The 17,479-nt window shown below is 32.5% G+C and overlaps 1 protein-coding gene across 4 annotated transcripts; it reads right to left on the bottom strand.

Annotated features, from left to right (window-relative positions):
* Positions 1-5,358: 5,358 nt before the first annotated feature.
* Positions 5,359-17,417, bottom strand: LOC139512653 (isoamyl acetate-hydrolyzing esterase 1 homolog). 4 transcript variants are annotated; one of them, XM_071300427.1, is made up of 7 exons: positions 17,306-17,408; positions 10,907-10,993; positions 9,438-9,493; positions 8,729-8,945; positions 7,453-7,540; positions 6,779-6,897; positions 5,359-6,206 (listed from the first exon to the last, which is right to left on the bottom strand). In XM_071300427.1, the coding sequence occupies exons 2-7, from the start codon at positions 10,964-10,966 to the stop codon at positions 6,033-6,035; spliced, it is 714 nt and encodes a 237-aa protein (XP_071156528.1). In that variant the 5' UTR covers positions 10,967-10,993; positions 17,306-17,408; the 3' UTR covers positions 5,359-6,032. The 4 variants fall into 4 exon arrangements, with proteins under 4 accessions (XP_071156528.1, XP_071156529.1, XP_071156530.1 ...); XM_071300428.1 differs by lacking the exon at positions 17,306-17,408 and adding an exon at positions 13,737-13,807; XM_071300429.1 differs by lacking the exon at positions 10,907-10,993 and having other exon boundaries at positions 17,306-17,417.
* Positions 17,418-17,479: the final 62 nt, after the last annotated feature.

Here is a 17,479-nt window from a genome sequence, read left to right as displayed (position 1 = left end):
TTTAATCAGAGCCGGCTAAATAGCAAATTTGCCGGTGCCGGTCAAATAACCACTGCCTAAATTTAAACTGTTTTCAACCCACTGATGTGTTCATTGTTATCAGCATTGCATTTTTTGTTAACTGTTTTTGCCAAAATGGAGGTGTTTTTAACATGTTAACGGAGCCCCTTTTGCTCCCTCATCTACCATATAGTGACCTACTTCAACAAATTGAAGATTATGTCACAGGAGGATAACTGACAGCAAGACATAGATTAATTTGGACAAAATAAAAATATATAGAGGAAAAAATGAAAATTACATAAATACAATTTAAAATTAGTTTGATGTGAATAGCAGAATTTAACATTGATGTTTTGAGATTGAAGTTTTGAAAGAGACTACTGATGTGCAATAATGATGCTATATTGTTGTAGCAGTTGTTTCTAGGTTATAACATGCTATATTGTTGTAGCAGTCTGTTCTAGTCGGTTATTGTTCTTGGGGAAAATATTCTATTCTCTACTGTACGCGTTTTGCATGATGGAAATTGGATACTTTGAATTTGAAGGTCTTGTATTGGTTGTTTTTTGTTGTGGAAATAATTTGTTGTTCATAGATATTGTGTTTTTTTGCATAATATACATTCACGATTGAAATTATCAAATAGTAAAGAACAATAATCAAATGCAAAAAAAGCTGCATTATTTACAGCATGCATAAAATACCTAATTTTCATACATTTTAGAAACAAGGTTTTTTTATTTGTTGCTACAAGACAGAGAAATGTGACACCTTTAAGTTGCACAAAACTTTCATTCTTTTACATTTGCACATACCAGACATAACTGCCTTTCTTGCCCTCACATTCATATCACTCGTTGGGATTTCAGACACATTTAAAGTTGTATTTGCAAGAAATTAAACATGGTTTCTTCTCAAGTATTCCTTTATTTGTCCAACTAAGTCTTTAGTTTCAATTTTATAGTTGCCATGTTCATTCATTTTCATCACAACACCTGTTCTGTTTTTCTCATCGGCAGGACCCATATATCAATGGACGGAATAGGAATGTTTACGTTATCACCTTGGGAGATAACAGTTAATCTAGTTATTCAGTTTTTATCAAGGCATCAGCTTGTAACTGCTGGCCAGAAAGGTCCCTCTTTCGTGCACACTTGATGTCAATATTTACATTTTCAAATAAAACCCTCACTGGTATTGACAGCAAGAATATCCCCACCAGGAAGTGCCCTCTTTCGGGGTAGTTTACCAGTAGATGTCATGCTAAAACTTCCTCACCAACCATGTTAGCATCACACATCACATCATTTCATTCAATTACCATTGTTTCTGTTTCTTACTCAATTGTTGTTCATTGTTGTCTGCTGAATCATGACCATTTAATTCACAATCAGTTTTAGTGTTTGTGTCAGTATTAATGTCGATCCGTCTCTGACCTTATTTTGTCAGTTTCAATTTCAGTGTCTGTATTATGTTCTGTCTTGGTAAAATGGTCTTCACGATCTTTATTATTGGATACAGAACTTGCTTCAAATATTGCTTCTAAGTCTCTTCTGTTTAAATGCCAGTTAAGAATACCGAATAATGTTTATTGAATACATGTGTATTTTAAAAGTCGTTAAGGTATGAAGTAATTATAAAAAATACCCCATTAAACTGGTCATTAACTGTATCAAAAAGGTATCAGACTAACATGAATGGACAATAACAAAAAAAAAAAAATGATTGAATATTATTGATGTTAATGGCATGTGTTGTAAAAATAAAAACATATTTTTGGTTTCAAATTTTGTACAAGTTAAAACCATTTTCAAGCAATATTTTGTACATGTTATAACATGTATGAGGCACTATTGTACATGTTAATGTAACTTGTATTTTTGCATTGTACAAATTATTACATGTACAAAATTTTTGTACATGTTATAACCTGTACAAAATTGCAACTTTTACACGACATATATACCGTTATATATGATAAATGTAATCAGTGGCGGATCCATAATTTTTCATAAGTGGGGGCCAAATGACTGCAAAAAAAATGCACCAAATATCAAATCAATATCTTCCAAGCATAACGAAAAAAAGTGTGGAAAACTGATTTGCCAGACTGACGGATAACCAGATAGAGAGTGCAAACCTAAGGCAATCTTTGACTTCATCTGAAGGGGACTAATAAATTAAAACGTAATAAAATATATATATCAAAAAGTAAAATCACAAAAATACTGAACTCAGAGGAAAATCTAATCGCAAAGTCCATAATCACATGGCAAAGTCAAATGACAAAACACATAAAAAAACAACTGGACAGGAACTGTCATATTCCTGACTTGGTACAGGCATTTTCAAATGTAGAAAATGGTGGATTAAACCTGGTTTTATAGCGCTAAACCTCTCACTTTGTTGACAGTCTCATCAAATTCTGTTATATTTACAATGATGCGTTTCACAGCCATGCATTCACAGTCAAAGTTCTCTAACACACCAAAACTGTAAACATATCTTTCAAGATATCTTTATAGATCAGAGTAAATTTTAATACATTTTCAATGTTTATTCTTATTAAATTCACATGTGTTCTAAGCCAAGTTTGATTTAGGACGAGTTTTCCAGACGCTTTTATTTCATAACATAGTTTTTAACAAATGATTCTATACTGAGGGTAATTGTGATTTTCAAATAACTTAAACCGTATGGAAACGTACTATTAAATTTGTCTCCATAATAGCTGAACAGGTATTTTCTATAAATTCTTTTGGAAAATCAAGGGTCACAAGTGTAGACTTTTAAAATTGATATAACAGAAAATCTTCTCAAAAGATATAAGAAGATGTGGTATGAGTGCCAATGAGACAACTCTCCATCCAAGTCACAAATTGTAAAAGTAAACCATTATAGGTTAAAGTACAGTCCTCAGCACTAAGCCCTCAGGCTGTTTCAAACCGAACAGCAAGCAATAAAGTCCCTAAAAATGACTAGCGTAAAACAATTCAAACTGGAAAACCAACGGTCCAATTTATATAAAAAAACGAGAAACACTTAAGAACCTCATCAACAAACGACAACTACTAAACACCAGATTCCTGACATAGAACAGGTCCAAACAAATGCAGCAGGTTTAAACGTTTTAATAGGTACCAACCTTCACCCTTTTCTCAAACAATAGTGTAACATCACACCATTCAATATAAAGACACACCTTATATGTGGTTGATATTGTTTTCAATCCATTTGCACTCGTATTTCTTAGTATATTTTCAAGCAGAGTAGCAGATGGACTTACATTCAAATCGACTTATGACTTTGGTTTCTGTAGATTGGGGGTATACCACATGTAATAGTGCATATGCAGAAATGCCCTTAATTCTGACTATGATATAATCTTAGGTAAAATGTATTAGAATCAATGTCTTACTACATATTTCATTTAACCAAAAATAATCAATGACATACTATAACACCAAATAGGCATGTAATGCAACTAATTTCTAACTATGAAAAAATAAAGTCTTACCTCTTGTGTTGCAGTAAATGTTTGCTTCAAATGTCTTTTAAATAAACTGTTACTGACAAGAAGAAGAAGAACATACCACTATCCAGCAATACTACAGAAAAGAATAAGAGCAAGAAAGAACACAGCACATATCAGCAATACTACTGACAAGAATGAAAAGTAAAGTCACAAAAATACTGAACTTAGAGGAAAATCAAATGGGAAAGTCCATAATCACATGGCAAAATCAAATAACAAAACGCATCAAAAACGAATGGACAAGAACTGTCATATTCCTGACTTGGTACAGGCATTTTCAAATGTAAAAAAATGTGGATTAAACCTGGTTTTATAGAGTTAACCCTCTCACTTTGATGACAGTCTCATCAAATTCCGTTATATTTACATTGAAGTGTTAACTAAACAAACACAATAAATAAAACAGTCAAAAGAATAAGAGCAAGAAGGAACATACCACATACCAGCAATACTACTGACAAGAATAAGAGCAAGAAGGAACATACCACTAACCAGCAATACTACTGACAAGAATAAGAGCAAGAAGGAACATACCACATACCAGCAATACTACTGACAAGAATAAGAGCAAGAAGGAACATACCACTAACCAGCAATACTACTGACAAGAATAAGAGCAAGAAGGAACATACCACTAACCAGCAATACTACTGACAAGAATAAGAGCAAGAAGGAACATACCACATACCAGCAATACTACTGACAAGAATAAGAGCAAGAAGGAACATACCACTAACCAGCAATACTACTGACAAGAATAAGAGCAAGAAGGAACATACCACTAACCAGCAATACTACTGACAAGAATAAGAGCAAGAAGGAACATACCACATACCAGCAATACTACTGACAAGAATAAGAGCAAGGAGGAACACACCATATATACCAGCAATACTACTGACAAGAATGAGAGCAAGAATGAACACACCACAACAGCAATACTACTGACAGGAATAAGAGCAAGAAGGAACATACCACATACCAGCAATACTACTGACAAGAATAAGAGCAAGAAGGAACACACCACATACCAGCAATACTACTGACAAGAATAAGAGCAAGAAGGAACACACCACAACAACAATACTACTGACAAGAATAAGAGCAGGAAGGAACATACCACATACCAGCAATACTACTGACAAGAATAAGAGCAAGAAGGAACATACCACATACCAGCAATACTACTGACAAGAATAAGAGAAATAAGGAACATACCACATACCAGCAATACTACTGACAAGAATAAGAGAAATAAGGAACATACCACAACAGCAATACTACTGACAAGAATAAGAGCAAGAAGGAACATACCACATACCAGCAATACTACTGACAAGAATAACAGCAAGAAGGAACATACCACAACAGCAATACTACTGACAAGAATAAGAGCAAAAAGCAACATACCACATACCAGCAATACTTCTGACTGACAAGAATAAGAGCAAGAAGGAACATACCACATACCAGCAATACTACTGACATGAATAAGAGCAAGAAGGAACATACCACATACCAGCAATACTACTGACAAGAATAAGAGCAAGAAGGAACATACCACATACCAGCAATACTACTGACAACAATAAGAGTAAGAAGGAACATACCACATACCAGCAATACTACTGACAAGAATAAGAGCAAGAAGGAACATACCACATACCAGCAATACTATAATCAAGTTTCTGAATGGGTATCACATCTTTATATTCCATACTAATTGGAATTAGACAGCATTAATTGCAAAATAGCCGGAATTACTATATCTAGCCATTATCAAATCAAAACCATTTGTTTCAAGAACAAAAAATTAACAGCTGTTTTAAATGTTTTAATTACATTTACATTAGTCAATGCTATTTAAATTGCATCTAGTTCAAAATAGAAATATATGACTACAAAATAAGTGGTTTCCATTCTTTTCCTGTCAATATTTATAAACAAGAAAAGTTCATGATGATGTGTAATGTCTACCCCAACTCCCAATTAGACGTTGACAAAAATTCATGCACAGTGGAAATTCAACATATCTTCAAACAGGAAGTGACTGTCTGGCAGCTCACTTGCATGTTTAAATTCTATATTATGAAGTTCCCAACTGAATATCTAGCCATCAGTTCCTTGATTCGAAATCTGAGTACTGGTAATATTAAGTCAGAGATTGCCTTGATATTTGAAGATCTCTTTCACAATGGTCCCCAGCAAGTCCCAAAATAGGCTGTCAAGATTGCAGAGCAGTCTCAGACTAAGTGACTTCAGAGCAGAGTACAACCCATCTAGTGTGGGAATGCAAGATATCATAAAAAAGACACTTTTGTTCATATACATATATGCTTTATAAAAAAAAGACACTTTTGTACATATACATATATATATGCTTTATAAAAAAAAGACACTTTTGTTCATATACATATATGCTTTATAAAAAAATATCTGTTCGAATAGCTTTTTATATATAACGATTAAATCATATATTATTTCAGTGATAGTTTTATTTTCCATTGAAGGGTAATTCTGGATTATTAGTATCCACCTGTTTCCAATCTGGATACAATATAGGCAATTCTGCTGTTACCTTGGTAACTACTGGTTTCAATAGGTCAAACAAATATTCACAACCTCTTGATGAAAGATGAAGGCCATCATTTAGCATGTTTTCCCAGTCCTAAAAATAGTAATTCTTCCTTTTATATTGTACATGAGTGATGGAAAAATCTTCAAAAATACCGGCTTTAAACTTGTATGTATTTTCTTATGAACTATTAATGTCATTTCACTTTTACTGGCAATCTTTAAAACATAGATGGTCTATTGATATTATTTCTACACAAAAATACAACAAATATAAAAATTCTATTGTGTGTTGTCAATTGTAGACATTTTAATGATGAAAGTCCAATTATATTTTGGGAAAAAACTAAAGCGGAATATAATAAAATCAAAAGAGACATTGTTTCCATGGAACTAACATTCTGTGAGATTTACAGTAATTTAAATTCCAAGTAAACATTAATATCTTCTACATCATGAGTGTGATCTCTGGTGAAAAGTTGTCGTATAGGCAATCAAACAACCTCTTCTTTTTTTTCATGTGAGTTATCAAAATACATGCTTAAAGGGATGAATGAATGGATGCACAGAGAGGCCATAATTTATAGTCATTGAAATAGAAAATAAATCATGGTGTACTTAAACCAAATGCATTACAACATATAAAGCATGTAAAGGATTATTTACTTTTTCTTTCACCATTTCTGTGTACATGTCTACTGAACAACATCCAGATTCCCTGGCAGCTTCCACACAAGCCTTTGCATATTTGGCTGTTTCTGTGTTACTCTTGGTGCACACTCTACCTATAATTTTACCAAGAAAAGCAATGGTTACAGAAAAGCAAACATGAATTTTTTTTCAAATCAACACTTCAGATTTTTTATCCTGTTTTAGAGTAGTTTCTTGCAATTTAATTGGCTGCTATTGTCCTAAAAAATTTCAATACCATTTTTTATAACATCAATAAGAATAATCTCTCATATCATTGAACTTTTAAAATTACTTTTTTTAGCTGCTTTATAGTCCTAAAATTTTTCATTTTTCATCATTTAAGCTTAAATATCAAAATATATTTCGTTGATTTTGTCCTAATAATTGAATTTGAAAATATAAATTTGCAATATAACAAAATCAGGCCAAAAATTCATTACACAGTGTGCAATTATCCTAACACAGAATCTATTGGGTCGATAAAATTCATATCTGGTTTGGCTGTGCCTCACCCTATATTTATTTTATTTACCCAATAAATTCTCGTATTAGGAAAATTGCACACTGTGTAACTAATAATATTGTCTATGTATCAACACAAAATTGCGGTAAATGAAACCAATGACATATTTACCAGGGATTCTTACCATTGATTTGACAGTCTTTTTCCCAAGCTGAAATGTTACTGGCTGGTGGTCCTATAATAACTACTTTTTCTCTAGGCACACCATGGGACTGAAAATAGTATAATATAGACTTAAAATAAGAATACCAAATACTGCATGCACCTACAAAAAACATAGACTAGTTGTTGTCAACCAAGTAAGAGAATAATTGTGTGCTTTGAATATTTATTATATGTATCAATTAATTGGTTCCAAAAAGAATTAAAGATGCAAGCCATTTACAATTAGTGCTACCTTAAGCTATGTCTCCTTAAAAAGGATTTAAGATTTCCATTCTGTCATGGACATAATAACTACAGAAGTCTTCTAGGGTTGCCTAAGGTCTAACAAACACAAAACAAAAATTTTTCTAAAACTTTTATGTACAGTTGCGTAGTCTATTGAACTTTAGACCCTGTGATCATCATAGTATTCCACTCCAAGAAAATGTATGCCTCTTAGTTTACGGTGGTACAATTGTTTGTATAATTAAAACTTCCAAAAGAATTATACCACAAGTTTTTGGCCATGTGAACTCAACATGGAATAAGTATAGTCCTTTCCTTTCTGAAATACAAAATGTATTATCCAAGTGCACTAAGTACTGTGGATTCATTTATCCCATGGGTATCAATTTTTGTGGATTGAGGAAAAATGGCATTTTGTTGGATATTTGATTTCAGGGTTTTGTTGATTTATTTCCCCTCTTTAGCCTATAATTATGAAGTCTTCATTCATTTGGACCACAAGAATAATATTATGACTGATTACAAAGGTCAGTATATTATCAGGAAAGATGATAGCTTACATTATTTTCTATGATACTAAACTACCTACATAAAAATGATATCTCTACCAAATTTCAACCAGCAAAACAATTTTTGAATGCCCATGCATTTAAGGCTCATGTGAATAAGAACTACATGTGTAGCAAAATCATATGATAACCCTCTTAGATGCAGAAAAATGTTGAAAGTGAATTTATATTGTTAAATAAAAATAAATGATCGGTCGCGAACCTTGGTAAAATATTCCTCACATCTTGAATATTATCCAGGCAAATATTATATAAGTCTTTGATGACTTTCTCAAACACAAATAGGACATGAATTCTATGATTCTAAAACTACATTGTAATTTGTAATAATTATTTTTAACATCTGAGTTCACAAAAATTCTAATTTAAAGTTTAAATGTAATTAAAGTGTAGTATGAAATATAAATACAAGATCATAATAATCCCTCAAGGGTAACTTACTTGTATTTTCTCAACTATTTCCAATATGTTCTGTTTAAATTCCTCTAAAGGAACATGCTGCTGTATGTTGGCAGGAAGATTAGAGTCATTAGCACCCAAAAACACTGTAACCATGGAAATGTTTTTAGCATCAAACTCGCTTAAAATAGATGGAATCATTTTATTGCACCATCTTGTGTTGTATCCAGAAAATCCTCTGTTAATAACATCACATTTCCTAAAATATAAATAACAATTATTTTACAAAATACACAAATAAAACTTACTTAAATATTCATTTTGAGATAACTGAATTGGGTTTTTTTCACATTTAGGATATTCAATCTATAGTTTTACAAAACTAATATAAGTTCAAAGCAACATTTTTATCTCCCTTTAATGCAATACTGGCAAACTTTCTTTTTCCATGTTTTCGTTCAAATCTAGAATTTAATGAATGGAATTTGTCATAAATACAGCAAATATAAATTAACATTAGTTTTAAGTTGCCTACATACCTGAAACATGTAATGACACAAATCGTTTTAGTTTTTTTTTTTAAATTTTTATTTGTGCACTAATCTCCTTTTTTTGTCTAAAACATGTAGCTTATGTCTAAATAAAATCCCACCCTACCTTTCCAACCCTTGAAGGCATGGGTGGGAAAATAAAGAATATATGTTAAGGGTGGCCTTATGATAGGATCATGCCATTTTAGAACTTCACAAACCTTTGTAGGAAATTGGCAAGTAAGCTACCCCAGCAGCCATCTGCAGAAAAACTATACTGAAACATAATAATAAAAAAATTAAAATATAATATAATTTGCAATGAGGCATTGTTTGACACTTCATAAAAATAATAAGATATACATGTAGTATGATTGCTAATGAGGCAACTCTCCATCAGAGCCCAATTTTTTGTCTACAGTTTATCAATAGGAGTATATACAATACTGCCATATAGTATGGTACATGTAACTAAAAATTAGGACATGTTTTGATTTAGATTGTACTGATGTAGTACAATTGGATTTTCTAAGTTTTATAAAAAAAAAGTCTACATAATCATGAGTACTCTGCTTCAGATTGTGAATCAGGGGTTGAAATCATAAAACTTTGCTCAGTGCTTGGAGCACAAAAATCATGCTCGAAAACACAAAATCCTGTATTTTGATTGGTTGATTCTCGAGTCTGAGTACAAAAATCTTGCTGATCTAGTTATTCAAGAAAATTATTAATTAAGGTCATCTTTTCATAACTTAGCAACCCCCATTCTGAACTTAAATCTTACATCCAGTGTGAAGTAATATTGAAGCAGTATATGTATACGTGTGAAAGAATATTGGAGTAGTGTGAAGTATTATTGGAGCAGTGAGAACGATCATTGGAGCAGTGTGAAGTATTATTGGAGCAGTGAGAACGATCATTGGAGTAGTGTGCAGTATTATTGGAGCAGTGAGATCGATCATTGGAGCAGTGTACAGTATTATTGGAGCATTGAGAACGATCATTGGAGTAGTGTGAAGTATTATTGGAGTAGTGTAAAGTATTATTGGAGCAGTGAGAACAATCATTGGAGTAGTGTAAAGTATTATTGGAGCAGTGCGAACGATCATTGGAGCAGTGAGAACGATCATTGGAGCAGTGTAAAGTAACATTGAAGCAGGACGAAGAAACATTGGAGCAGCCTGATATACATTGTGTAAAATAGTGGACTATCACAGAAAAAACAACAAAAAATCAAGGTTTGACACTTGCAAGTATTTTTAAAGTTCACATTCACAAAGTTCCATTTGGGAATTTTTAAACACAAAAAAACTAAAAATCTTGACCAATCATTGAAAATAAAGAAATACTGTGGGTTCATTTAATATTCTAATTTTAAAACATTTTTTTAATAAACGAGATTAAAGTAATGTTGGAATAGAAAGTTTATAAACATGATAAATGAATTACAAATTTGATTTATTCTTCTCACTGACATTTTGAAACATATTATAAATGTCAATGTATTTATTGTTTATACAACACACAATACGTACATGTATCACATGAAAACTCACTTCTAGTTTTTGATTTTTATAACAAAATATTACTTGTTAAACTGAACATGCTGAATAGCTGCAATAAAATCTGGTCAAGGCACAGATTTATTTTCATTAGTTCTCATAATACAGAGGAGTAGTTATAGACTCACCTGGGTACTAGAACTGCCTATAAGAATCAACTTTGGCCAAACTTTCTTCAGGTGAGACATTTTTGGTTACTTATTTCATAGAAATCTCTATAAAGGGAAACCAACAGTGTATAGGATATACAGCCCATTAAGGTTTTATGATTTTTTTTTATCTGGTCCTTGATTGTATCTTTATAAAAAGTCTATATATCAATACTGCAAGTAGTGTAGAAGATAATCTCAAAAAAATGAAAAGAGTGGAAGCCCAAACCAAAAAATTCTTTTCTCTACATAAATATATATCGACCTAACATGTTGAACAGTTATGCAAGGGAAAAATATTATCTAAAAAAATTACTTAACCATTCAAACAAAGACCTTGAACAATGATGATGACATATGAAAATATGGCAAGTCTCTATTTGGGAAAGCATTGAACATTTTAGACTTTTACAAGACTGCAATGCTAGGTACAAATATTCAGCTCTAGCTTTCAATAAAATGGAACATATAATTTGGTGCAGATTTATTTTGTTGAAAGTTCAATGTACTTTTGTTTGTTATCTTTATACCCTTTTTTAGTTTTCTTTCCTTTTTATAATTATTTAATGTATATTTTTATGGTTCATTGTGTAGGTCCACTGATCTGACAAGAATAAGAAGGATTGAGATTTTTTTGAATGATTTAACCCTGTCACATGTCCATGTGGCTGAGTCCCTGACTATTATCAGTAACCCTGTCATTGGCTGGCCTTTGTCAAATTTCATATATTTTTTTAAAGATTTTCTGACTTATCTTCCTTGATATTGTAACTTACATGTGGAAGAAATATTACAGTATTTGTTTCTTAAAGAATAAAGGGTATAGAATGCCAGTCAGTGGCGGATCCAGGGGGAGGGTTGGAACCTCCCCTTTTTTGGACGATCAATGTATTTGCATACCTGTCAACTGACCCGGATTCTGCGGGTGTGACCCGAGATTTTCACAATTCTGAGGGATCACCCGGATATAACCCGGAAATTCCGAAAATGACCCGATTTCACCCGTATTTCTTAGCCTTGAGATTGATTTTCATGACATAAGTAATATTCCTTTGAAATACCGGCAAATTCGTAATTCTTCCATGAACATGCAGTTCATCTAGCTATGTAAACTGTCAAATTAAGTGACCCATTAAGTGCATGGCTTCACTTGACAGCTTTGGTGTCAAACACACTGTTGATTAACACCAATTACCTTAGCTTTAGGTCGTAAATAAATTGCCCTGTTGTTTTACAAAGATATTTCAACTAAGAGTTACTTCCCCTTATTTGTCACCATTCAAAATTATTCCTTATATTTACGTTTTATGGGTGAAAAAGATTAAATCATAATAATATAAAATTCAAATACATATTGAAAAATAACTTTTCATTATTTTTATACCTTTATACAATTTTTAAAAAAAAGTTGAAAATTATTTTTTACATTTATACTTCCTTTAACTGTATTACTATATTTTATCATAGTCTAATTTCCTTGACATTCGTCGACCGACCGTGCGAGGGCTGTATAGCCAGTCAAGGTCGTTAAACACCACCACATATATATTCATTGAATCGACCGTGCGAGGGCTGTATAGCCAGTCAAGGTCGTTAAACACCACCATATATATATATTCATGTAATACCTCTACATGGTATGTTTAAAGGCTAGTAGACTCATTTTAAAAATAATTTGACAAAATAAATTTTAGATGATGACAAAAAGTAAAGGACATAAGACTGTGATACACAAGTTAATAAAAATCTTTAAAAGTGTAATGAAATAATAATAAATAAGATTTAAAATGACTTAACCAAGTGAACATGCATTGATGTTTTGGTATCTTTGATATACATTATAAGAAAATGTACCATAAATACTGAAATTCAGCTCGAAAAAGTTCGTACGCGTTATGACCTGAGATTTGATTCTTCAATGCAGGTCATGACCTGCATTTTCATCGTCACAGGTTGACAGGTATGCATTTGAATGGGGACATATAGTTGGAACTCCCCTTTGAGGGGGAGGACAGGGGTAAGGGAGAAAGGGGTGGGAGAAAGGAGAAAGGGGGTAGGAGAAAGGAGAGGAAGGCTGGGAGAAAGGAGAAAAAGTTGGAAAAAAAATAAAATATGAAAAAATAAAATATCTCTCTTTTTTCCGGTAAATTAAAAAAAAAAAAATAAGGAGAAGAGGGGTAGGAGAAAGGAGAAGAGGGGTGGGAGAAGGGTACCCCCTGTCCTCCCCCTCCCCTTTGTCCTGGGTTGGGAACCCCCTTTTTTAAATTGCTGGATCCGCCCATGCCAGTAGGTTTTTTTAAATTTAACAAAGTTTCCAGGGGAAATCTGCCTAATTATATTTAAGATGGAAAAATTATAAGTTGTCTGTTGATAATATATAATTTAAAAAAAAATAAAATTGTTTAAATATACATGTATTCCTGAATCAATAGGTTATTGGAACAAACAATTTCTAGCCATTCATATTAAAAAAAAAATTGTTTCTGATCTTCCTTTGCTTTCAATTGCTAGTGGCAACCTAGTCTAAATAATTATGACATCTGGCAAGGCTATTTTTTTTTTGGGACACCTACCTACGAAAATTAAAATTGCCTTGCCAGACCTCATAATTATTTGGACTAGTGGCAACCATATCATGCATCATGCATGGAGACTTATTATTTGTTAAGCCAAGGATTTGTATAGTAAACTATACTATACAAATCCTTGGTTAAGCGAAAATTATATGTTCATTTTCACTTCAGTTAATAAAGGGACGCCTTTTTATCTATACAGCTTTTTGTTAACAAAAACAAGTGCCACTTCACACTTTTGATTATCCTATCATATAAAACTGCCAGTAATTTGTCTTAAAGTGACTATACTATAGACATAAACGCAGGTTACAAGAGCGCAATTATTTGTTTACATTTTACCAATATGGTACACAGAATAGAATCCTATACGGCTTCTGATTGGTTGATACAGGATTGGAATTACATTTAATCGAAAGCTTATCCAATTAGGTTTAAAAATTGCCGAAAAAAATATTCACATTTTACGAAGTATAGAAAATATCTTCCATTTCTGCACGTCGAAGCCATTAAAAATATGCCTTTTTCATCACTATAAATAGATCTTAATAGTGACTGGAACTATCATCACCCTGTATAACCCCGATACAGATGAAACCGGACGTTGACGCGTTCGAATCGAACACATCGTGTAACACTGATTTCAGACAGTAAGAAATTAATACTTTTAAAAAAAATCCAATATCTATTCTTCGGATATTTTGCTCCAATATATTCTTTGCCATAATACTCATTAGTTACTTAAGGGGTTTTCAAATATGTGGAATTTTTATATACAAACATCAAATAACGCACAACGATATCAATGATAAAACGTGCTTGGTATTTTTAAATATTCAAAACTTAATGTTTTTTGTACCTCATAGTTTTTATAACATACATTTTTGAAAATTTCATAGTTAAAATTAACAAACTTATAAAGGCCGTATGTTTGTGTTGTGTCTAGAAACAAAAAAATACACGTTTAAAAGTGTCTTTATTTTTAAGTTGTGTACGCTTCGTTGTCATTACACCTTTTTATACTGTACGCTTCGTTGACACAATATTGCGTTTGTCAATGAATTTGGAGTGTATGAAATAATGCTTTGATATGATTATAACCAATATGCATGTTTAAAATATAAATAATTTACCACCATAACATGCAGACAGCAACCCATAATATCCGTTGTATTGTCGAAACACTCTTGGAGGTATTTTGTACATGTAAAAAAAAATCCTTATGTATACGAAAGTTGAATTGGTAGAAATACATTAACTCGACAGATGCAAATATGACTAAGCATATAGATACACACGTCCGAATATCTAATTTGATAGCATTTTAGAAAATGTTTACCATACGACAGTCAATGTACGGTTAGGGATGGGTTAGGTGCCCGCTAACATGTTTAATCCCGCCATATTCTGTATGTGCCTGTCTAAAGCCAGGAGCTTGTAATCAGTGGTTATATATATTTTTGTGTTCACTATTTTTTTGCAAAAATTAGGCTGTTAGTTTTCTCTTATGAACTGTTTTACATTTGTCATTTCTGTGTGATTTTTTAGCTGACTATGCGGTATGGGCTTTGTTCATTGTTGAAGGCCGTACGGGGACCTATAGTTGTTCATTTTTGTGTCGTCTGGTCTCTTGCGACAAGTTGTAGACGGCAATCAAAAACAATTAATGGATTATAGGCTTTTGGCCTGAATCTCAGAGGCGGGTCCAAGGGGGTCATAGATTACAATAGAGTTACATTAAGGCTAGAGAATATGTGTATACAATGAACATGTAACTTATAGTCGTCAATAGTTATACAGTTTCTTTAATGTAAAGATATAAAAATGAAGAGATACTTCTTAATATTAACTGAATTGCTTTCTTCGATTATGTTTTTTTTTGTTTGTTTAATTTTTAAGGTATAAAGATTATGCTTCGTTTCCTCGAACATTACAGTCTTTCTACTGTGATGCAAAAATCTACATGATTGGTAATTCTGGTACTTTAAGCACCTTGAAGTCTATACCCACCCATATGCATTTCATTTAGATTTTGACTTATTTCGGAGAAGACCAAAATGACCATATTTATATGCCCCAGTTACCTTTGGCGTCATCGGTAAATTATGCAATTGAGCAAAGCATCAATCATCAACCATCAACCTAACCTTAGACATTTGCTTTGTTTCTTTTATCATGTCTTAATTAATATATAGTTATCAATAAAAAATTGAAACGTTTCACAGTTGATACTTAACAATTTCTGGACCCCTTTATTTGTTAATGACACGCGTACGTAAAATATATGATTGTTGGCTGCTTAACGTTCAAGATAAGCACAAAGTAGCAACACATACTACATGTAGGTCCTGGAAGGAGGCCCTCCGGAATTGCGTCAGGGAAGTTTGGACTGCCACTGGATAAAATGAGGTATATTGAATAAGGACACAAATGTTGCCTTTCAACAGGCCATTTATGGACCTCTCAAAAAGTTTTTTTTATATTGGTGTCTTTTATAGCCGACTGTATGGTATAGGTTTTCCTCACTGTTAAATGTTGTACATTGGACTATAATAATTGCTTTATTCACCCACTTCATTTAAACTTTGGTGGAAAGTTGTATTATAAAAAAAAAAAAACACAAAAAAAAACCAACCATAGATAAAGCAGTTGGAATGCCATCTAAGGCATTCGGCAAACTAAGTTCAACGAGCTCCTATGTCTGCTTTCGTCTATGCGAATTTGGACCAACATCAGCATTTTGAAGAGCCTCAAATTGTGAAAAGGAAGTCATTAATGTTTTAATGACTGTTCTATACTTTTTGAAACTTTATTTCCTCTGGAATATATTTATTAACTGTTCATTTCATCTGGAATAACGTTGAAAGTCCCAATTTTCAATAGAAACATTCCTATCAGATGTACGCTGGTTAAACACTGCAATTTTGGCTTTGGGTGACTGGTGATTTAAGTTCAACTATTTTGACTAATTTAACGGATAAACATTTACAATAAAATACAGAAAAAAGGGTCGCCGACATCATCTCGAATACCTTGACAAGAAAGTGATTTGTGACGATTTTTGTCAACGAACTGTACAGTGATTTTTATAAAACGCACAACGAACGCGACACATTTAGTCGAACGAACAATACAGTAAGAGAAAACTTATTTACTATGATATTGCGTTTATTCTTAGTTCTAGGGAACATTTGAAGGCACGTAGTAATTCAAAGTATAGTTATTTGTTATTGCTTAAGGTATTAATACGCAAAGGTGTATGCACGAAAAGATATTCAGCATTGTTTATCTCATAAAACGTATGAAATTGCACCATGTCTGTGCGTTTTGCATCTGGCAGTTTTATCAAACGTTCTATGCAATATCTAAAACTAACAACAATTGTATAATTGAATAAATAAACTAGCATGCACATTGACATATTTATATATACTCAAATAAGTTCTAGAGAGGCATTCCAAATTGTTGTCATCCTAAATATTGTCCTGATTATCGCTTCGAACGCGTCAACGTCCGGTTTCATTTGTATCGGGGTTATACGGGGTGATCATACTAAGTTATTATATAGTCCCAGGGTTATCGTTTTGTTGTCAATGTTCGTATAACGACTATCAGTCCTTTATTTGTAACGTTTTGTAATTTATACAACATGCCAACAACAAAAAACGTCACAAATAATTAAATTTATAGTGAAATACGGGCACCTGCTTGTCTGTGACGTCATATATCAAAATTGCAACGTTAAGTAAAGTCAGCGTGCCGACATACTCGAATATATACTACTAATACCCCGTTTGGTGTTTACCTGGGTCAATGAATCACCAAAAAGAAGAACCTTAGGCCATGTGCAGCTTGACATCCTAATTTTTGACCTCACATCTGCATCCGTCTCCTTGACCTTCTTTGATCAGCTGCCCAGGTGGAATTTTAAGAAAGAAAAAAAAATTACCAAGTACATTAGCAACATTCAGTAAATTCG

The sequence above is a fragment of the Mytilus edulis genome, chromosome 2 (genome assembly GCF_963676685.1).
Source record: "Mytilus edulis chromosome 2, xbMytEdul2.2, whole genome shotgun sequence".
Taxonomy (NCBI): domain Eukaryota; kingdom Metazoa; phylum Mollusca; class Bivalvia; order Mytilida; family Mytilidae; genus Mytilus; species Mytilus edulis.
The sequence above is the reverse complement of the archived record's forward strand: the minus strand, read 5'-3'. Positions and strand labels throughout refer to the sequence as shown.